Source organism: Sebastes fasciatus, chromosome 20, assembly GCF_043250625.1.
Source record: "Sebastes fasciatus isolate fSebFas1 chromosome 20, fSebFas1.pri, whole genome shotgun sequence".
NCBI classification, from domain to species: Eukaryota; Metazoa; Chordata; class Actinopteri; order Perciformes; family Sebastidae; genus Sebastes; species Sebastes fasciatus.
The window spans coordinates 13,075,378-13,098,829 of NC_133814.1; the positions used below are offsets into that span (position 1 = coordinate 13,075,378).

At 39.6% G+C, this 23,452-nt stretch overlaps 1 protein-coding gene across 4 annotated transcripts; it reads right to left on the minus strand.

Annotated features, from left to right (window-relative positions):
- Window positions 1-6,365: 6,365 nt before the first annotated feature.
- On the minus strand, window positions 6,366-22,935 carry LOC141758486 (carnitine O-palmitoyltransferase 1, liver isoform). 4 transcript variants are annotated; one of them, XM_074619959.1, is made up of 19 exons: window positions 22,799-22,935; window positions 18,406-18,551; window positions 16,697-16,836; window positions 16,040-16,211; window positions 15,303-15,404; window positions 14,746-14,883; window positions 14,459-14,536; window positions 13,644-13,751; window positions 12,462-12,546; window positions 11,365-11,560; window positions 11,080-11,265; window positions 10,887-10,992; window positions 10,691-10,807; window positions 9,948-10,112; window positions 9,728-9,856; window positions 9,371-9,526; window positions 9,128-9,238; window positions 8,652-8,744; window positions 6,366-7,797 (listed from the first exon to the last, which is right to left on the minus strand). In XM_074619959.1, the coding sequence occupies exons 2-19, from the start codon at window positions 18,544-18,546 to the stop codon at window positions 7,672-7,674; spliced, it is 2,349 nt and encodes a 782-aa protein (XP_074476060.1). In that variant the 5' UTR covers window positions 18,547-18,551; window positions 22,799-22,935; the 3' UTR covers window positions 6,366-7,671. The 4 variants fall into 4 exon arrangements, with proteins under 4 accessions (XP_074476060.1, XP_074476063.1, XP_074476061.1 ...); XM_074619962.1 differs by lacking the exon at window positions 12,462-12,546 and adding an exon at window positions 13,086-13,173; XM_074619960.1 differs by having other exon boundaries at window positions 22,746-22,900.
- Window positions 22,936-23,452: the final 517 nt, after the last annotated feature.

Below are 23,452 nucleotides of genomic sequence, written 5' to 3' on the forward strand. Positions count from 1 at the left end.
TCAAAACATTATTTTCAATGAACAACTGGAAGCCCTGCCAGTCTCTGAGTGTATTAACACGGTAGATCAAGCGGGCTGCCCGAGTCCCTCAGATCCTGTCATAGTTAGTTTTTAGCCAAGATCTCAGAGCATGAGCATGTGAATCTGAATAAACACGGGCACACGGACAAAAAGCAGATGAGGGATTGGGAGAGGAATTCATCACATTGCTTCACCGTTGAATGTTTCTGGCCAAACTGATCGACACAGATGGACAGAGAGCCCGAGGGCACCAAGAATAGCTTATCATGAGGGATCATTCCTAATTTCAGAGAGATAATATCATCAACACCCGCCTGAATTGTATTGTAATTTAGTAGAAATCACAAAGTTTCCAAAGATGCCAAATACTGAATTGATTTATATATTTTACTCAATAGAAAAGCAGAAATGGAATATACTATTAATAATTGTGTTTTTTTTAGTGTATAATCACATAAAAATAAGAATCGTTGTGTTTTCGTTACCTTAGAATGAGCCGTTTATATCTACATAGAGAGCAGGTCCTCTTCATGGAGCCGGCCTCCATGTTTCTACAGTAGCTCAGAACGGATAAACCGAACACTGGCTCTAGAGAGGGACATTTGCGTTTTCACGTTTTCACGTTTTCGCACCAGCCACCGTAGTTCTCCTACTCGCTTGGCACACAAAAGAAGCTGGTTGCAATCTGCAACCTCACCACTAGATGCTGCCAGGTCCTACACACTGCACCTTTAACATGATATAGCTTGAATGAGTAACTGATACAAGCAGATACTGAATATAGTGTCTGTGACATTGTACAAGGAAACAAATCTGAGGATGTTCAGACTAAAAAATCAGCCATTCATCAATCATTGTCAATTTGCATCTTTGATTTAATCAGTTATTTATTCACTATTACAGTATTAAAATGTTAAACATTTGGGCACTTGCAGGCAGTGCAAACAAGCTGTGAACACAGTGACATATTAGCAGTTTTCAAGTTAATATGGCAAACTTGCTGCCATTTACACGTCCAGTAGACACGGAGCAACGTTATCATTCATTTGGAGTCAGGTTTCTGGCCACCTGGCGAATGTAAGTCCCAATATTCATTCTTCTTTTAGCTCCGATTTTGGTCTCAACCAACTCCTGCGGTAAATATCTGGCTCTTTAGCTGCTAAATGCTCCACTATGCTCACTAGTTGCTAACTTTGTGTCTATTGATTGGTGATGGGCAGGTAGCGTACAGTGGGTAATAGATAATCAAAACATTAAAGGTGCAGTGTGTAGGATCTGGCAGCATCTAGTGGTGAGGTTGCAGATTGCAACCAACTGAAACTTCTCAAGCGTGTAGGAGAACTTTGAAGGCTGACGAAAACGTGAAAAGCGAATGGCCCTATCTAGAGCCAGTGTTTGGTTTGTCCGTTCTGGGCTCCTGTAGAAACATGGCGGCCATCTGTAGATATAAACGGCTCATTCTAAGGAAACAAAAACGCAACAATTCTTATTTTCAGGTGATTATACACTAAAGAAAACCTACTTTTTTTAAATCAACAGTATATCACATTTCTGCTAATAGATTCCCCGAAATGTTACGCACTGTTCCTTTAAAGGTGCATGAGCCAGAAAATCAAAACAACGAGCTGGAAGATGCTGAAAAGCATCTGTATAGTGCTGAGAGGAACTGTGGTGATAATCCTCTGTGCTCATCACTATGAGAAACCCTCTTCACATAACATTTGTTCCGCTGTTATCATAAAAAATATTGATTATAGCAGCTTTAAAGTCGTTTAAGCAAAGCGTTTTACAGCCTTGAAATTCATCGAACAACAATGTAGTATAAAATGTTCACAGTCCATAAACAATAATCAAACCCAATGGTGTGCACGTTTTTATATAACTACTTATCGATTGCAGTGCCATTTAAAGATTGCGCCAGATAAAAATGATGGAAGACTTTGCTTTAAAAAAAGAAAAGCCCAAACAGAAACCACAGCTTCTGGGTGGTCACATATTTCAAATAATCACAGCACCGTACAAGAAGAAACACCTTGGTTTAGAAAGAGTCAAAGCACATACCTGAACAGCAAAAGAGAAGGATGTTTCACTGGTGATGAAAACAAGGGGAGTAACAACAAGAGGGGAAACAGAGCTTTATATAAGGGGTCCTCTGGGGTGACGGAGAGGGGACTTGGAATACAATATGTGTGTGTATGTGTGTGAGGCAAGATTTAGAAAAGAAGGACAGGGGACTGTATGTGGATTATTGGCGGCTGTTTTTCTGAAGTCTGACGGGCAGGATAATGAGCAAAGGGTTTGTTGCTGACCTCACAGCTGAAACAAGAGACAGAAGACAGGTGGGCAGAGGATAAATAGAGATAGAAGAGAAAGAATAAGGAGGCAAAAACAAGACAATTTCTGTCAGGACACAAAGAGATCCTGTGGACGAAGGTTGTTATCTATCTATCTATCTATCTATCTATCTATCTATCTGTCTGTCTGTCCATCTATCTATTTATCTATCTATCTATCTATCTATCTATCTATCTATCTATCTATCTATAGAACAGGTCATACACATAACATTTATGTCAGCCGGCTGTACATAGGCTACATAACTACAATCACAAATATTTCTGTGACATTTAAATATGCCCTTGCATGAGTCAAATGCAAATTTTTTTTCCATAAAGACAAATGTCAACATGCTTTATGGAACGACCAAAACAGGTGTGTGAAGAGTGAGAGAAAGAGAGGGTAACAACCTGCAGAAGTGCACTTCATCTCTTACGAGGAAACATCTGTGCATCAGGTAAGAAGGATAATTTGGATATTTTGAAATATTTCTAAAATCTGATTTTATTTTAGACAAAATATCTTAAATTTGATGTTTTGGGGGCAATAAAAAAGTGATTTTAGAGAAGTCGATGATGTCAATATTTTAAAATCCTGCCTGAAACTGAGTTATATAGATGTTTTCATTCATTCGATCATAAATTTTTCTTTTTTTTCATTATTATGGAGCATGGGCAGGTATCAAATTTGTCAAAGAATGCATTAGGGCTGCGACTAACAATTATTCTCAATTAATCGATTAATTGTTCGGTCTATAAAATGTCAGGAAAAATGCCCATCACATTTCCGTTATTGACATCATCACGTTTTGTTTTGTACTGCAGCAGTCTAACGGTATTCAGCTTTAAATTGCATAAACCACAAAATTTGGGGGTATTTATTCTTTAAAAAAAAATTATTTAAGCGAATAATCAATTATCAAAATAGTTGCCGATTAATTTTCTGTCAATCGACTAATCAATTAATCGACTAATCGTTGCAGCTCTAGAATACATTCACATGCTTCCAGGGGTACTCTTTAATTGTGTTACAGATGCTGCTCTGTAACAGATAGAAATAAAGTCACTGGAGGCATTTAGTACTTTATTCGATTTTAGCTGCAGAAGAAAAATCTTCTAAATAATTTACTGTTAAGTATTTATTTAACTAAATTATCTTTCTTTAAACACGGTTCTCTAAAATAAATTCAACTTACAGCCTCAAAAAAGCTTGGACCAGCACTAGGAGTATCCACTAGTGTTCAAATGAATCACTGTAAAGCGACACACATTTCAACATTTGAGACATGAATTTTGTTTGATTTGTACGTCAATTTATAATTATAACTTTTATCCTTTTATGCTAGAAAACAATATGCTCCATGTGGGGATTTTGCTGCTAGCTTCAAGTAAGTGTCTTTGTGTAAAATGCTGAAATTAAAAAACAAATATTAAAAATATTTTTAAAAAATTCACTTTCAAATTTTTTTTCAAATGTTATAATCATAATTCCTGCTTTATTGGTGTTTTGGTGGGTGTCCATCTGCAGGTTGCGTTGCTTTGTGTTCAAACCTTCATCGAGTGTACTACCCAATAAACATGGCTAAGACTTGGGACGAGGCCCAGAGTTACTGCAGAGACAAGTACACTGACCTCGCCACCGTCAGAAGCCATGATGACATGAGGAGCCTTGTGAGCACGTCAGATGCCAGTGGTGTGACAAAAGACACCTGGATTGGTCTGAGAAAGGCCGGGTCGTCGTCCTGGATGTGGTCTGTAGGACACGGATTAACTGAATACGCTAACGGGGCCATTTCACCTGATTCCTCTCACCACTGCGGAGCCATGGGGGATGATAGGAAATGGCACAGTGCACTCTGTGAAACAACACTTCCTTTTGTCTGTCAGACAGGTGAGTAAGATGGCTTTAATTTGACAATCAGTGCTTTAGATAGTGATGTCACTCATCCTCTTCATGCTCAGCTGCATGGCCTTCTTATTCACTTTCTTGACAAAACTTAGATCTTTAGTTTAGCATAAAGACTGTTTTTAAGGTAATTTTTCACCAGAGAGAGAGGATTATTAACATGCACCTGGATTGGGAGCATTTCTATAGTCTTCTCTACTGTACAGCTGAAAAATACAGTTTGAAAACACTTCTGATAAAAAGCATGAATCTCCCCTTTGAGTCGCTTTCAGTCGAAGTTTGTTTTTGAGTGTGGAATGGGCTCATTGTTGCCCCCTTGTGGTCGTGTGTTGAGAAACGCTCACTACAACTGCGGTTCTCACCAACCATCAGTGGGTGTTGTTCGCCCTCCAGCCTCAGAGGGCTGTGATGAACCCGTTACGTCTTGACGCCATACGACGCCATACGACGCCATACGAGAAACCTTAGGCTACTTGAACAAGCGACACAACGGGGAGATTTATGCTTTATATGAAAAGTTTTCAACCTGTATTTTTCAGTTTTACAAAAGAAGAGACTTCAAGGATGATTACACACCGGAGGGCACGTCAGCACAAAAATGCGAAATACTCACCTGCGAATATTATTTTTATTGTGAAAGGTAAGAACGGAACGAGTGGATCTGGTCTGCGCTGCCTTTGTCGAGGTTGAAAAGCCTTCGTGTTGTTGTTTCATAAATATAGGCGCAACTCAACCCGTTCGTTGGTTGATGCCTTTATTTGCGGTGCAAAAGCTCAGAAGTGGCGTCGCTCTTTCACTGCGTAATATCGCGTTCTGTGTGAAAGTACTCATGACAAAAACAACAGTTTGAAAAAATGTATTGACGTGCGAATACGAAAAAAATGTTCCGGGTGTATAACGGCCCAGTAAGTGTTTTTTTTTTAACGTAGGAATTGCAGCATATTTTGACCCGTATTAAAGAAAACCAAGGATATCTCAGCCTCTCCTGCTTTGATTTAGATCATTCTTTTTTTAATCTGTCTTTTGTAACTCTCCTAACTTTATGAAAGTGCAGCACTAAATGACCAGAGTATCCCTTTAATGCACCTTTAAGTGCATGCAGCAGTTTGAAAACTATAAGCAACACAGTGTTTTTTTCCCCATTCTCTTCAAACCTTTTAATTACAACAGTACATTTTGCAATATTCGCAGATGAGGGATCCGATGGGTTGCAGGTCGTTCTTCAAGAGAAGTCGTGGAGGGACGCCCAAGAGTACTGTCGAGTGAATTACACTGACTTGGCCGCTGTGAGGAGCCAGACTGAAAATCAGGCAGTAGCAGAGCAAATGATTGAAGGGCTGTCCTTGGTCTGGATCGGTTTGTTCAGAGATGAGTGGAAATGGTCGGACCAGAGTGACAGCTCCTTCAGATACTGGTACAGCTCTCAGCCAAATCATGATGGAATCTGTGCATTGTATTCTCCCCCTCACAAGTCGTGGTATGACAGAGAATGTAGTTATTCCACTCCCTTCTGCTGCTATAAGGGTGAGCATATAATATCTGTTACAGTCCGATTCTATCAAGTACAGTAATGCCATCCTCAACATGACTGATTTAACAAAACAAACCAAAAGTATTATTTCTGTTTGTTTAGACTTAGAAAAGAGAGAAAAGACAATTGTGAGGTTGGAAATTACGTCAAATTCATTTTTGGACATCGGTGACTCTGCGGTGAGCAAAGCCATTTTGAAGCAGGTAAGTTTTTGTGTACTCTAAAATGTAGTCAAGAAGTTGTCTTCTCACTACCTGCTGTACACGGGCGATTACCAAAGTAACATAATAGTTATCTAATTTGAATAAAAGGTGTGTTTTTTTTTTCTTGCTTCCCTAGATTCAACAAAAGCATGATGAGGGGCTCAAGCTTCAGTGGAGGGTGCAGCCAGATGGGAAGATCTTCCATAAAAAAGAAGAGAGGAAAATCATCAAAGACTGTTAAGAGATATTGCTGGTCCTGCTGCATTGATGTTTATCTCTTTTTTAACTCTCCATCATGAGTTTGACAATGTTATAGAAGTGCAATGGTAATTGTAGGCCTACTCTTTAAAGGCAACAAAAAGAAACACTTGTGGCTTTTTTTCTTTAAGAATGACTTTATGTTCCCCCGCATTACTGCATTATAAAGGCTGACCATAGTAATACAACGAGACAAGCTCAACTGAAAATGAAAAAAAGGCAATCGATAAAGAATAACAGAAGATTCTGTGTCTCTGGTACACACTCCATCCTTTGAATCAGATGGCTTCACTCCACGTTTAATCCACATCTGACCTGCACATGATGTTCATAAATATAGCTTGCATTGTTATGGTGCTTCTTTAATAATACAGTGATAAAAATAATTACAAAACAGATTTATAGATGGCAGTGAAATAACTGGAGTTAATTACAGTGCAGTTTTTAACTTGGTAAGTATATGAAATGCCTACTGACCACTGAAAGAGAAACCGACCTACATTATCTGTATGTACATTTTGAATATATTTGAAAACATAAAGTTATTTCCTGGGTGATTTGGCACGGAATATAATACCAGTAAATGTAATGGAGCCATGTAATTTCACTACATGTATAAACAGCCTGGCACTCTCAGCGCAGCATTACAATCATGTGTTTTTGTAGAAAGCAGTTTTATACATAAGGAGTAAACACGGAGTAGTCCCAGACTTCCAAGATGTTTTAAAATGCGTAGTGTCACTGTTAAAGCATTCAGATGGTAGGAACCAAAATCACCTCCTGCATGTTTTCTCTCAAGAGACCTCAAGATGCATCACACGCTTCCAAATACATTTTCCAAGTAAATTCAATAACAGAAAATCAGTGACACAAAAAGTGTGGCGCACGTAATGGTGTTGAAACATACTGTGCTTGAATTTATATTAAATTGCTCCCTGCAATAATGTGAAGTGTTAGAGATTTCTACCCTAACTTTGAGTGGTGCAATTCAGACTGTCCTTTTTTAAAAAATAATAAAAACGTGTCACGATAATAACTTATTACATCATATTTTTTCCTGTTTTTGACTGTGAAAGAAAGAAGTGTGAAGAAGTGTGATTCAAGTACGGTGCGGTTTATTGGTTTAGTTTTACTAAACCAATAAACCGCACCGTACTTGAATCACACTTCTTCATTTGTTAATCTACGGACCCTTTTCCTTCTCACACACCCATCACACACCTAATATACACACACAAATACAGATGCATATCAGTAAAAACATCACCTCCAGCTGTTCCCTTGTATATCATCTGGCTGGCTATAAAATTCTCCCAATGCATGAGGGGGAATAAAAACGTTTTTCCTCACTTCATAGTGTAACATTTATGCTTGCACACCTTCCCTTCAGCGTCCGTTTTCCCCTGAGTGTTCCTCCTACAGGTCTTTCTTGAACTCTGGCCTTCTCTTCTCTGTCTTGGTGAGCTCTGGTCGGTTGGGGCACACCAGCTGTAGCAGGTCGCGCAGGGCTTGTTTGATCTGAGCACCAAACTTATGAGCATCCTGGAGGGGAGACATGGAATAATGAATAAGGACATCAATGTGTCTGGGAGATAAAAATAATTAGCATTTTTACAAAAGTTCATCGAAAAAGGTTTAATGTCATATCGTGATATTCAAGTGTATCAATATTTTATTACACCCTTAACAGCAACATATTTTTGTTTTGAGCTTTTTTTTACCCCGAGGTTGTTACAGTACATTAATCAGATTTAAAGTTTATCTCTGTTATTATTTGGATTGATGAAAGCAGCACTTTGGTCAACTTTTGTTGTTTTTAAATGTGCTTTATAAATAAATTTGGATTGGATTCATTATTAAGTTTTGTGATACTGTATCGATCCTAAAAAACACTATTAACTTTTAAGTAGTGCTGTGATGTTGGATGTTATAGGGACTGTGATAAATGCAAATGCAGATCCCACTGATCTGATTGCATAAAAAAGTTTATTTTTTTACTCAGATTTTATGCAAATGGTGGTGTGTTCTTTATACTACAACATTTTTTCTTAAAATTGTACATGTATGTGTATTGTAATAAAAAAAATTCCCTTGCTTCTACATTATTATTACATTATCGCAATATATCACGATATATTGAATCGTAACCCCTGTATCATGATACGTATCGTATCGCCAGATACACAGCACTAGCTGTTATTGTTGTTAACATTTTACCCTCAAGAATTAATATCGGTATCTGCCTAAAAAATATACGTATCTTGTCTACTCTTTCTAAATAGAAGCATAAAAATACAAATTCAGTCCTGGCACAGCAGTTTCTGCACCAAGTTGAGGAGTTTATTTATTTCCACTTTTCTTAAACAGCATTATATTGCTACTTTCATTGAACTCACAGTGCCTGGACATGAGTGCTTGCACGAGATGTGGAAGTTGAATACGTTCTCGCCCATCAAGGAGTAGGACACCCCGTAACCGTCATCAGACACCTGAAAGAGATACAGACAATATTTAAACTCAGGGCTGCACAATGAATTTCAGAACCCAGAGCGACTTTCAAAAGAGAATAACCTGCGTTGTGCGTGCAGGAAATGTTTTAAAACAAATATTAAATATATTTGCTTGTATATTTTTACACTATCAAGACTGCAAAAAAGCATGGAATGGTACAGTTATTTCTCAAAACTCAAACTGTGCACAGCCATTACGATGAGTTGTTTCCATAGAGTAGTGTGTGGTGTAAGATGAAATGTAATTATATAGACAAAACTAGCAAAATTACAAGCTACAATGGCAAAAACTAAGTTTATTTCTGGTTTCCAGTTTAGCCATAGCTTAAACAGTTTTATGACTTAGTGAATGAAGCACTGACCGGTCCAAAGCCCCCTCCACAGGAGACGTACTCTGGGTAGTTGATGATGTCAAACATCTCCACGTGTATCGGAGTCTGACTGGTGGACAGCCGCCAGGGCTCAGACAGCACCTGAAATACACACAAGAAGCCATCGCATCAGTTTGCTGAAGTCGCTGCTGCAATGTTGGTTCTACTAAAGGGATACGTACTGAACTGGACAGTCTGATATAAATATAAAAATGACAAAGGAAAGAAATAAACCTCTTTCAAGAAAGGAGACTCCACTCTGAGGTATTTGGACATCACGTAGAGGCAAAAGAAGTGTCTGTCGATGCCCCCTCCGGTCATAGCCATGCGGTATAGATGCTGGTGCTTTTCTGCCGCTTCCTGGAACAAACGCCTGCACACATCTGCTGCCTGGTGGAGAATGGCATGAGCGGCATGACTGCTTGGCATAGCACATATTAAAAATAGACATGACTCATGCGAAGAATGTATCAATTAGACATAATCATTTGCAATGCAGATCATCCTCTACTATTATATAGCACACCAAAACCTTCCTCAAACACCGCACAAAAAATGATGGAAATCAAGAGACAGTTTCCGCGATCTCACCTCTCCACCCTCCAGCGCTCGGACGAAGGCACTGCTCTCATTGGTGCAGGAGCGAACCGTCTCGGTCCTGCCCTCCTTGAACAGACGGGTCATGGAGGCTTCGTATGTGAAACAGAATCTCCCCTGGTCCTGGAGCGCAAAAACAAAACTCACATAGCAACAGATAATAGTGCCAAATGCAAATGCCCAAATGTAATGTCTACTTTGGAGGGAGGTTTACCCTGTAGTTGGCCAACTGAAGAGCCATCTGAATGAAGGCGTCTGGACTGACTCGACACCTCTTGACCCTTCCTTTGCCAAATTCTTCAAAGGCAAAAACGTGGAAGTCCACATCGTCAGCCAGGGCCTGGGCCACCGCCAGAGACTGAGAGATCTGCTCCTCACACTGAGATAGACACATCCCAACAGTTAACATCAACAGGACTGAGACTCCTGCCACCACTGCACTGTGGCTTCAAAGGAATGAACCATGCTGCCATATTCTTACACATAAAGAGTCCGCTTTTTACATGTCAAATGAACGTGAACATAAAATATATTTATCAACTGGCTAGACTCTCGTCTTCTCAATCCGTGTGGTTGTTTTCAAAATGAACATTCCGTGGTTGAAATAATTCAAGTACGAAATTAACAAAACAAAAACATCTTAAATAAACTGTTTGACACGCTTATTCGTGTCTTGCTGAGTGTTACTGATTGATACCACTCTCATGTTTGTACGCCAAATATGCAGCTACAGTAGCTTAGTGTGAAGTTGTTTGGTTGAGCGGTTCCTGAGAAATCTGCAAGCAACAACACAGGAGGCCGAGTTTACGGCCCGCTCAGAACAGGCGTGTTTTGAACGGGCACTGCACTAGTGTATGAAGGGCCAATATGGATTGTTGCCGACACGAGAGCAAGAACCTGTGTTCTTTAGCTGAAGGAGCAAAGGAATTCAGGGGAATGTGTGAATGGAAACCTTACCTCTGGAGGGATTTCCCAGTTCAGCTTCTGTGGTCGTGGTAGTGACGAATCCACTTCTCCTTTGCAGTGGCCCTCTGCATTGTAGCCGAGCTGGAAACAGTCAGTGGACATGTTGTGCTGGAAAAACACAGCAAGTATAAGCGACGGCCTGTCAGAACCAGACGACAACGGTGTACTTTTCGTCCGTGTTCCTTACCTGCCACGCGTGTGATATCACCGGTGCATCAGCCCACGAGTGCTCTCCATTTAAGCCCATTTTTCCATTCTTGTAGTAAACAACTGTGAAGGACTTGTCAAACCATCTGCATGACAAACCAAGATAAGGGTTGAACGCCAATAAAAAACTGTTACATGCTCACATGACAGTGATCAGTTAGGTGTAAAATTACCTGTCATAACATTTCCCATGCAACAAGTTTTTGGCGTATGAATCTAAACTAGCCGGGTCATCTGCCTTCACGCCCTGTTCCTCGTCATCCAGGGACACAAAGAAGGCGGCTTTCTCAATGTAGTCCAGAGAGAGCTTATTGACCCCACTGTTGAAATACTTTGTCCTGGCTTCAGCCCATGGAATTCTGGGAAACATTTCAGGGGAAAAATGATGACATTACATTAAGGATGCAGTGCGCTGTGTTGTCCATGTGATTTAAGCACTGGCGGCGCGTCAAACTGACCTGTCTCCAGCGGTCAGGGCCCCCAGTTTGGCCTCCCCTTTAGAGGAAGGTGCAGGGTCATCAAGGATCCTCTGAATTTGGAATTCAATCTCCCCGGGCGACAGGAGTCTGCCCGCCTGGTACATCTTGAGACGAAAGTAGCGACCCCTGTTGTATACCGCTACGTGCTCACTGTCCTGCCAATGTTTCACAGTGTCTTCGCACATAAAAGAAAAATATATATTTTGTTAATTGAGTCAAAATCATGTCATAGAAACACAGATACATCAGAGATGATGCACTTAATTTAGGGATTTATTGTGCGTATATTTATTCAAAACTTTTGATTTTGTCTGTCCTACAGTACTGGCACGGGTTCGTCTCACATTCATGTCATTCATCTTCAGTGATGCATTCATTTAATTTAGCTTTTTATTGCAGCACACAACTGCATCTGTCCTTGTGGCATTAACTGGATAAAATGACACAATAAATAGGTAGATAAATATTCTAAATAATCAGTATACATGTTATGTGTAGTGACATGGGAAGGATGTTGTGTGATCTGACTTTACCAATCACCTTACAAGGTGCAATGTGTAAGATCTGGACTGAATTTGAGTTTAAAACAGGTTACAGTGTTGACATTATGTCAAAGACGTCTTTGTGTTGCAGAGAAGAAGAAGTAGAGGTCAATCACGTTGAAGGTACAGCGTCCGTGTACATTTTGATAGTTTGTTTGTTGGATTTAATCCAATAAACAAGCTATCAAAGTGTACACGGACCGAACAGCCCCCGGTTAGTGGCACAATAAACACAATATATACCAACGCCATTTGTGAAGATTATAAGATATCAGTGTTACTTTGACTGTCTCTCAGAGTCTCAGCAGTTTGGTCGAATTTTGCGTATTCTTGCTTCTTCTGTTGGCTTTTTTTATCACTGTGAATTGATATTGTATGGACCCAGTAGCAGAGGTAAAATGCTGCCCCCTATTTCTTTGATGCATGTGGCTACGTCTTACACATTGCACCTTTAAAAACAACACAAAACTGAATGATTAAGGGGAGAGATCTAAAACTAGGATTGGGTCAGGTGTGTAAAATTATAAATACTACCTGTTAGTGTTCCAGGGATTCGACAAGTGTCAAACATCCGCTCAAATTGATAGGAACAGCAAGGAACCGCAGACCTCAACAACCACTGAGCAGGATAAAGAAGGATAGGCCAGAGCAAAAAAGAAGGTAAGGGAGAGAAAGAGAGGAAACAAAAAGGATGATAGAAAACAGATACCAGAGCGTTGGGAAGAAATTGAAAGAGAACCAGCGAAGAGAGGAAGGAAAAGATGAGAAAAACAAAGAAAATAGACATTAGTTAGAGAGAGAGACCATTTCCAGAAACCCAGACAGACCTGCGATGAGACCAGAAGGCAAGAGGAGACAGATGAGAGATGACAGGATGGCCAACATATTATGACTCAGTGAATCCAGAGACCATGCACACTCATGCGTACACACACACACACATACACTCACACACACTCTCTTTCACACAATTTTCTCTCCCACGCTTAAACTCCAGAGGGCTCAGACACCTTCAGTATGCCTCATCATCTCTGGAGCAGTGGTGTGTTAGCATTGCTCACTTCAGACATTATCATGTATCATATATCAGCAGCACTGTGTGAAACGTCACGTTGCCACAGCGCGTGTCTATGTGCGTGTGCATGTCAGTTTCTTTACCGATCTCCTCTCCAGGAATGCGTGTGGTGTTGAATAGCCTCTCATGCTGAGCGGAACACAGAGGAATGGCAATGCCTGGTATAAAGGTCTGGGAAACAGAGAGGAGAGGACGAAGGCAAGAACGGAGGAGAGCATAGAATCAAGCAAAAAGGGAGATGAGTGAGAGGAAACGGGGGCGGGGGGAGTTAATATAGAGAAATCAAGCGAGTGAAAGAGGGGTTGAAAGGAGGACAAAAGGAAGGGGTGAGAGCATGAGCATGAGTATGAGAACATGAGGGAAGTGTCTTCTCATAAACATGAATGGAGATGCACATGGTATCTACCATAAACAGTCAAGACACACAAACAGTGATGAATGGATGTTCCTCACACAGTCAAGACACAATCAAAACACGTACTGATGGTCTCATACATTTCTATTGCAATTATTTACCTAATATGTTCCACAAAGAAATATCCCTATATAACAAGTCTCCTGTTGCCATAGCAACGAGACATGAATAATGAATGCCTCTGTGTATATGGGGGCAGCTGGGGTCGACCGGTGGCTAGACTCACAGGTTTGATTTCTTCTTTGTTGAGTTTGCGGCGGTATAGGAAGAATGCGTGAAGGCTGTTGCCCGCCCTGGCCGCCTGGATGGGTGTGGGCGTCACATACATGAAGTCCTGGGGAGAAGGAAGCACAGAGACAGGACAGTGAGGGGAAGGATGAACGTGGGTCATGCAAACAAAGATGATCCGTAAACACATTCATATTACTGTATGTGTGGAAGTTGTGTATGAATACTAATGTGACAATGATCATACACTTTTCCAGGATCACTAAAAAGGTTAAAACAAGAGTCTTAGTCAAACACACGCAGTAACAATTATATATCCATTATGTTTTTTCTCCTCATGACAAACAAACGGCTACAGATGATTCACAGAATCAATTCTCAAACATCTCAAAGGCCATAAAACTGAATAGATTAACCTGTTAGGCCTGGTACAGTTTAGGGATGTCACGATACCAGAAATTTAGCAGTCGATATTAATGCCAGTGAAACTCCACGATTCTATAAATATATAAAATACAAATATACCATACAAAACAATAAATCCAATGTACTTCAACATACACTCCTTTATTACCATTTGCATACTGTTTTTTTGCAAATTTATTATTAATTCCTGATGATCCGCCTCAAGTTTCTCTCCAAAAACTACATTTTACAAGATTGCATTTCAACACGTTATATTATATATTATAAATACGTTATATTTTCTGAATAGAGCCTAAACGCATCACAATGTAACTCAATGCAACGATCCAAAGTGAGTACTACACCGGGTTAGACTGGAAATTTCTTAGACCAAAAATATTTTCATACCATGCCATAAAAGTTACTGTTGACCATTATTGGGCTCCGTCCCCGTAGATAGACGTATTCCTCCCACCAGTCACTGACCTGAAGAATTAAAACACACAATAAAATCCTTGTGAGAGCTAATAATGCACTTACATCACTCACATATTCAGACAGGATAAATAATTTAAACCACAGAACCTCACAAAGATATACATTGTTAATGGGATTTTAAATTTCTTTTGCTTTGGACATTTAAGTGACGTTTAAAGTAGCCACACTTCACCAGAGCGTTGTGGTCAACCACTTACGTAGTTGGTGGCCCAGAGAGCTTTGAGTTTGAGGTACCACTGCAGGCGGTTAGCGAGGCTGCTCTCAAACTCTGCCGCCAGCTTGGTCATGCGTTCGTACTCTGTGTCATCCATCAGCGGACGCACTGATTCCAGGTGCTAAACAAAAGAGATGTGCAAAGAAGAAGAATAAGCGTCATTCAGCAGAAATACAATGAGTTTATTAAATACAGAAACATAGAAAAAAGGTTTGTTAATCAATGAATTAACATAAATTAAAGCCCATAGTTGGTGATGTGGAAGAAGTTCTTTTACCATTACAACCACATCTAATTCTGCTGATATGACACCAAATGTCTTTTCCATTCTATCTCCTCTCATCTGTCAAATATATTTCAATTTAGAAGTGTGGATACTAAGCATTTTTATACATTTCTCAACTAGCTTGCAGCCAGATTAAAAAAAAAGAATTTTGGTGCAACAGAGGCAGAAAATTATGGAGGTGAGAAAGCGATCCATCTGTTTCGTGGTCAGTAATCAGCGTGTTGTCATTTCCTCTGCTTCACGTGACGTCTCACCCTCCTGACTGTGTCCTTGATGAGAGGCACCGGCAAGTTTGGCAGCGAACCCTGGTAACTGTAGAGCAGAGGCTTTCTGCCAGAGAAGATCCGCACCAGCGCCTGGCAGAGAAACACAAGCATTCAAAAACAAACAAAGTATTAAAGTGAGAACATACCTAGGGCTAATTATTTCTGTTTGTTTTCTTCAAGTAATTTTGTAGAATATCACAACAATCAGATAAAGAAATCTGTTATCAAATTAAGGCATAAATGTTGCTACTAAAAACCAAAACATTATCCTGTACTAATTGAATTTTTAACAACAGCATATAGAAGTTGCTATTCAGTGAAACGTATCCTCATACAACAGTTCGTATGATAGTTTAAGAGAAAGTTGTTTCTCGTTTGTGCATTTTCCTACAAATGTCTTCACAGGAAACAACTTGGTTAGGTTTAGGCAACAAACCTTCTTACTTAGGTTTAGGGAAAGATCGTGGTTTGAGTTAAAAGAACCGTTGTCTAAATCAACGTTTCACACCGTTCTCCAGTGTTTTTTGACCCACCCATCCTCCCGACCTCCTCCCTACGTGTCGTTTGTCGCTCTTTATACTTCCTTGTTTACAATTACGTGGATTACATATGCATTAATTTTGTGGAATATATACGAATAACAGTGCATTACTTTTCGTAGGTATAGCTACGAAAGGTGTATGAGAACTGTTCAGTGGAAAAAGGAGATGTTAAACAACACTGACCACCCAGACTTTGGTGGTGTTGGACATCTTGCCGTGCTTCTCGAACATCCAGCGGTGGTAGGAGAGAAGCTGCTTGAGGCACATGCGCATGGTGAAGATGAGCAACAGCCACAGCATGGTGCTGAAGAGCACCGCTGACACCAACGTCCGGCACTGGGAGCTCATCGACTGGCTGCAAATTGCGGCGGGAGAAGGTGGACAGATAGGCAGAGGAAGAAAAGAGAACAGTGAGTGAAACAGCTCACTGTCGAAAATAGAGCTGGAAGGAAAAATAAAAAATATTTATATTTAAATTACAAGAGTTAGCTGTTTCAAAATGGTAATATCAAGCTAGGGAAACTCAAATTAATATGTCCCATTTTACAAATCAGTGCTGTGGGCAGTATCTCTTCACTTTGAAGTAAATGTGAATTATATTATTGTATGAAGAGAACGGTAGAAAAGAGAAAGGAACAATAGGGAGACTGACAAGAGGCAGTAAAGATAAAGAAACAAAAAGATGTTAAAGAAGACTATGAAAAAGGAAGAATGGGAAGCGGTAAAGCCCATTTAAACCACATTACACATCTAAAAATACTGTATATCCATCTCTCTGTGACACAAAGTACAACCAAGATTCATCATTAACTTTAACCATTTCATTACGGGATGCGTTACCTGACTGGCAGGTGCTCCTGTATCTTGGCTATGAGTCCCATGGAGGGGTCGGAGCGCGTGTACATAGTAGCCAGGATTGCTATGACCACAAAGAGCCAGGAGGAAGGACTGGCAGGATATACTCCCGTTATCACGCTGTTCTGTTAACGTGAGAGGAGAGAGACTGATTTGAAATCCCATTCTTCCTGTTTACAATCAGTAAACTGACATGCACACTGATAATTCAGTTATGATCACATCACAGTCAGTAATACAGGTCATGTAAAGTTGTAAATTATCAGACATGAACCTGATTTACACAACAAAACACCAGGAATTTAACTGTTAATAATTTAAGGATTTTGCAGCAGGTGCATGTCGGACTTGGTATGAAATGCTTTCACATTAAACACTACATTAAAGGGGATAGTTCAGGTGTTTTGAAGTAGGGTTGTATGTCGGCAAGCCGCGGGTTTGGAGAAGCAGACAGGAGTTACCGCACGGAACCAAAGAAATGTACTGCTGTGGACTGGACCGGCAGAAAAACTTATTTTAGACATCTAAAAGAAAGGCCCAACTAAATAAATCTATATCAGTTCAAGTTTAGCTATACAGTCTATGTTTCCGACGGGGAACTGAAGCCATTATCTATGCTCTCGCTAAAGCAACCAGACTCCATTGAAAAAACAGTCATTTATACCTCTCAGTACACGAGAGTTGCTGGTCTACCGCTGCCTCGGTTGGTTAGTTCGTTTGTGTTATTATGTGACTTTGGTTAGTTCAGCTTCACCAAAGTCACACAATAACACAAACAAACTAAGCAATGGAGGCAGCGGTAGACCAGCAACCCCTGTGTACTGAGAGTTAGAATTACAGGTTTTTTCAATGGAGTTTGGTGGCTTTGGCGAGAGCATAGATGGATATAACGACTTCCGTTTCCCGTCAGAAAGGGCTGTCTGATGGCAAAGTGAAGCGGTGAAAATATAAAACTTAAACTGATTTTTTTAGTAGGGTCTTTCTTTCAGGTGGCTAAAATACGTTTTGCTGCCGGCCCCGTCCACAGCAGTACATTGCCTCGCTCACGTGCGGTAACTCCTGTCTGCTTCTCCAAACTGCAGGCTTGCCAACCGTCATCTACTGTAGGTAATACATTGACTATGGATAAATACCTCATACAACCCCACTTCAAGACACCTGAACTATCCCTTTAATTCTGAATGATGAAAGTGACGATCAAACAAAGACATGAGGACACCCGCATGCAAAGAGTGTGTCATTATCTGTGGCGTTCATTATTGATCGATGATGAGGTCCACACATTACGGCAGGAAAAAACACACTGAGAGCACGCTCTCTTTTATTAGCAGCCCCCTGTATACAGGGTTATACAACCAAAACTAAAACACTACATCTCAAATTGATATACAATTAAAATACCATAGTTAGAAGACTATAATCAAAACAATTAAAGACAGCACTGTTGTATTCAAGTACAAGTATGAGCAAAAAATGAATGGAAACACTAAAAGCATCATATGGACAGGTCAACAGAATACTTAAGAGTCCTCAACATTTAGCTTTGACCCAGATGCAAGTGGTGACACGAAGAGAGGAGGAGAAGCAGTAATAACAAGGAAGAAGAGGCACATATGTGATTATAGACGTCCTTGAGACAAGTATGAATAAACAAAACGGACAGCAAGTGTGACAGGCAGCCAGAGTGGAGATACCTTGAGCCCGATGATGCGCTTCTTCCAGGAGCGCACGCCAGAGAGGTAGATCTCAGTGAGGGCCTGGTGGGATAGCCGCAGATCAATGCCGTCTGGGGTGACCGTGAACTGGAAGGCCACCGCCTGGTGGGCTTCCGCCATGATGACTGTGCACAGCGAGAGGGAAAAGTGAGGAAAAAGAAATGTTTTCTTTAACTGAAAATTTAAATAGACAGCCAACAAGGAATGTTTGTGTTAAACACAAACTGTCAAACCTCAAACACCTAAGACAAGCACAACAATACTAACAAACATGGTGAAAACAACTGATCTCAGGGGAAAATGGAAATCATCCATAAACAAGATGTACAAACAAGCTTGTTTAAATTCCTGTATATAAACATACAGGATTAGCATACACTCACACGGTCATACACACACAGCCCAAGGTTGCTACACATTCCCCTTAAATTCAGAAATAACGACAAGCATAATCTTTTGTATCAAAAACAAAATTAAATCTTCTGTCAGACAATAAAGATAATTCTTAGTAGGGCTGCAACTGACGATTATTTTCATTGTCGATTAATCTGTTGATTATTTTCTTGATTAATGGATTAATTGTTTGTTATGTAAAATGTCAGAAAATGGTGAAAAATGACGATCAGTGTTTCCCAAAGCCCAAGATAGCGTCCTCAAAATGTCTTGTTTCGTCCACAACTCAAATATATTCAGTTTACTGTCAAAGAGGAGTAAAGAAACCAGAAAATAGTCACATTTAAGAATCTGGAATCAGAGGATTTTTTTCTTAAAAAATACTCAAACCGATTAATCAATTATCAAAATAGTTGGCGATTAATTTAATAGTTGACAATGAATCGATTAATTGTTGCAGCTCAATTCTTCGGTTGACTGCTCAACTAAAGGTGTTACTTTGACACTAAAATAACTCGTTCACTGGTATGCTGAAGAGAAATTCCTGCCTGCTCTAGTTAGAAATAATACACAATACTTCTGACGAGACCTCAACTGTGACATTTAGGTACCCAGGGGGCAGATTACGACACTGTCAACAAGAAAAATAAACAATGTGAGCGGCCAACGGCCAACAGCAACGTAATGCTGCCTGATCATATGTGCACTGTAACAGCTGACGGGAAACTGAGCCCTGAAGGTGGCAGCGAGTGCTGTGAAGGGGACTTACAGATGATTCATCAAACTGATGATGAATTGCAAAATATTTTGCACTTATGCACATCCCTTTTGTACATGAGCATTTTTAAGAGAAAGCTCAAAAAAGAAACATATTATTTATGAGTCCTTTCGAGTGCAAAGTCAGCTTGAAACTTGATGGGGAAGCAAAGCGCTGACTGGCTGCCGCGCTGATGTGATTGGGTATATTTGTTTAAGGCAATAACTGCTTCTCTTCACAAAAGGGAATTGATTTGCCTCCACAAATAGGCTATGGATAACGCCCCGAGGTTGAGTCACTCTGACAACGGACTGCACCCCCGTGGAGGCCACGTCTGCTCTCGATGTGTGTGTCTAAAAATGGCAAACGCACATACATACAAATTCCCTCATCGTCCCCAGCCGGGTCCCATTGAGGTTCTGCTCTCTAGCACAGTTCAGTACATTTCAGCCCCTTTCTGTCACCTGCTTTGTTCAGTGACACTTTATAAAATGCTGCTCCCACTAAATGTTATTATTACCAACATCCCTTTGACTGTCTGGAATACATGTTTTGGTAGATTGATCTGCATCGACAGTGTATAATCCTTAGCATGTCTGCAACTTTAATTCCCTTAGAGCTCATGGTATTTACAGCTGTGTTATAAAAAAAGACTGCCAGACAATGATACAGCTTAACAATGGTATTTTTGATTAGGCTGCAGATATAGCATAATTTAATAGAGTAATTAATCAGGGAATGGGCTATGAATAGAAAAGTCTGTTCAAAGATGTTACAGTTTAATTAACGGTTTTTAAAGGGGAAGTTTCTGAAGAACTGACACAACCCTGTATTTTACTTGCGTGATATAAAGGACTATACAACTTTGCATTTTGATTCGTGGAAAACTGCCAAACAGAAAGCAAGTTGATCAACATTAGACAGCGGGTCCAGAGCAGGAAGAGGACAGATGGAGGCAGGGCCAGTATGTGTAAACTAGGTGAAAGGTAAACATCTCTGAGGCGTTTAGAAAAATAAAAAAAAACGAAATGTCACATTTAAATACCTCGTTCTACTGTTTGACTGTAACTCTAGTCTCTTCATGATGACATGCTTGTTTGTTTTGTGTTTTTTTGTCCTCCAGGATATAACAGTTTCCATAAAGAGTAAATAATTGAAAAGTAAAGAGTGAAGAGTTACTAGAACTTCACAGACGGTGACAGATATATTCTCAACCTTTTCCTGCCAGTCTGCCCGACAAGGAATAAGTAAAAGATGGAAAATAGCTGTATGTTGCAGTACTGTGTCATCAGGTTACTATTATCATACTCAATTGCATAGTTTAAAACACAGACAAGAGAAACTAAATATTCTCAAATTTTGAACTCTGAAGTGCAGAATCTTAAATGTTATATTCGTGTTTGAATTCTCCAAAAACACACAAATCCTGCTCAACCCGACTAACTGTGAACCACTATTAGCCATGCTGGCCACTGCGGACATGTTGAAGCTGATATCACTATCATATAAAGCAGATTTGAATGTAAAATCAGATATTGTTTGAGTCCATTAAGTAATCCATAGCATGGGTCCTTGTCATTGAGAGTTGGATGTCGAAATGTCATCCCCATTGCTGGCTAAAAACCTGAGATACTTTTTGGGGGGGTTTCCCCAATATTCCATCCGCACTTTTTGGATGAAATCACGTAAACTTGTCTACCAATATTAAAGGTGCAGTGTGTAGGATCTGGTGGCATCTATAGTGGCGAGGTTGCAGATTGCAACCAAAACTACGGTGGCCGACGTGAAAACGTGAAAAAACAAGATCCATCAGCTAACACAGTAAAAAAAAGAGCAAAACAAAGTGTAACAAAATGTGAACCATTTAAATAGAAGGAAGTATAAAAATAGGAAGAGTATATACTTCCTTCTTTTTAAATGGTATTGAGTGGATTCTTGTCTTGAGCACTTTACACATGCACATTTCAATTAGACAGACCTTTACATCCATTGTCTTATTTATTGTCAGTGTTTTATGATGAGGCAGGGTTGGGAAGAGTTGTGCTCAATGTTTCACAAGCAGAAAAAACTCTGATTGGCAGTAGTACTATGTAAAAAATAATGTTAGTAAAGCTATGCACTGTACAAACAGCATGATGCATATGGTAGGACAACTTCCTATGTAAAAATGAATGTAAAAATGAATGTTAGTAAAGCTATACACTGTATATACAGCATGATGCATATGGTAGGACAGATAGACAGACTGACAGGTAGATAGATAGATAGATAGATAGATAGATAGATAGATAGATAGATGGATAGATGGATAGCATGATGCTGATATGGTAGGACAGATAGACAGACAGACAGGTAGATAGATAGATGGATAGATGGATAGATAGATAGATAGATAGATGGATAGATGGATAGATGGATAGATGGATAGCATGATGCTGATATGGTAGGACAGATAGACAGACAGACAGGTAGATAGATGGATAGATGGATAGATAGATAGATAGATAGATAGATAGATAGATGGATAGATGGATAGATGGATAGCATGATGCTGATATGGTAGGACAGATAGACAGACAGACAGGTAGATAGATGGATAGATGGATAGATAGATAGATAGATAGATGGATAGATGGATAGATGGATAGATGGATAGCATGATGCATATGGTAGGACAACTTCCAAAAGTCAACAATTGTTTGTTGAGCAAATAACAATAATCAAGATACCCCTCCAGCCCTAACCAAACAGCAGACAGGAATAGTGAAAAGGGGTTAATATAGCCAGCTAACATTTACATCTTAGTAAGATAAATACACCAAAAAACATCCTGTTTGGTCGTGCATATAAAGTCAAATGTGATTTAGCAGTAATAACAGTATTATTACGTATTTAATCATCAACCTCGTCTTATTATCACATCTTAAAAGCTCCACACTAATGTTAGCCACAATGCTAAAAACATGGAGAGTTAATTGACTAGCTAATTAACAGCAGGTGTGTTTATATGAATGCTAACCAGAGCTAGCTGCTGGCTAGCATCGAGCTAAACACCAACAGAGGATGCTGATGATGATGATGATGATGGAGCTTCTTCATGGAGAAGATGCGACTGTTTTTAGTCTTCATTTGAACGCACTACATTATCACAACCCCCCTGTTAGCATACCTGCTGTTGTGTGTGAAATGTCGAGGCTCCAGAGTAGCAGGAAGAGAGCTTACCTTCTGATTGTGGTGTTTGTCGGCCCTGAACAACTGGCTGTTCAACACTGATGCTCTCCTGGATGGAGCTGATGCTGCCTTCAGCGACCGTCGGAAATGTCGCAATCACGCAGTGTGGTGAGCTGTGTGGTGCCTGAGCTGCTACGTTTAAGGGGCGGAGAGATGCCTATGTCAATATCGGAAAGTATAATGGTCCTGTAAATATATATGTAATATAATAATATTAATAATATATAATAATAAATAATATACATGTGAATTGTGGAAATTTGTCAATAATTTTATACCTTTTCTCAGATTATGCACTGTACTATAGAAATATTATATTTGGTTGCTATATTTGGTTGTTGCTACAAATAATATGTGCAATATTAATACACTGAATGTAAAATACATTTGTCTGTGCAATATCTTTGATGCAATATACATCTCAAGTGCAACTACCTTTGTTTACATTTTATTTATTACATCTACCCTACCTGTTTTACAAATGCAATTACCTCTGTTTACATTACATCTATTTTTATATTTTATACTTCTAGTGTAACACTTCTGTTTATGTTTATTTATTACATCTACCCTACCTGTTTTACAAATGCAATTACCTCTGTTTACATTACATCTATTTTTATATTTTATACTTCTAGTGTAACA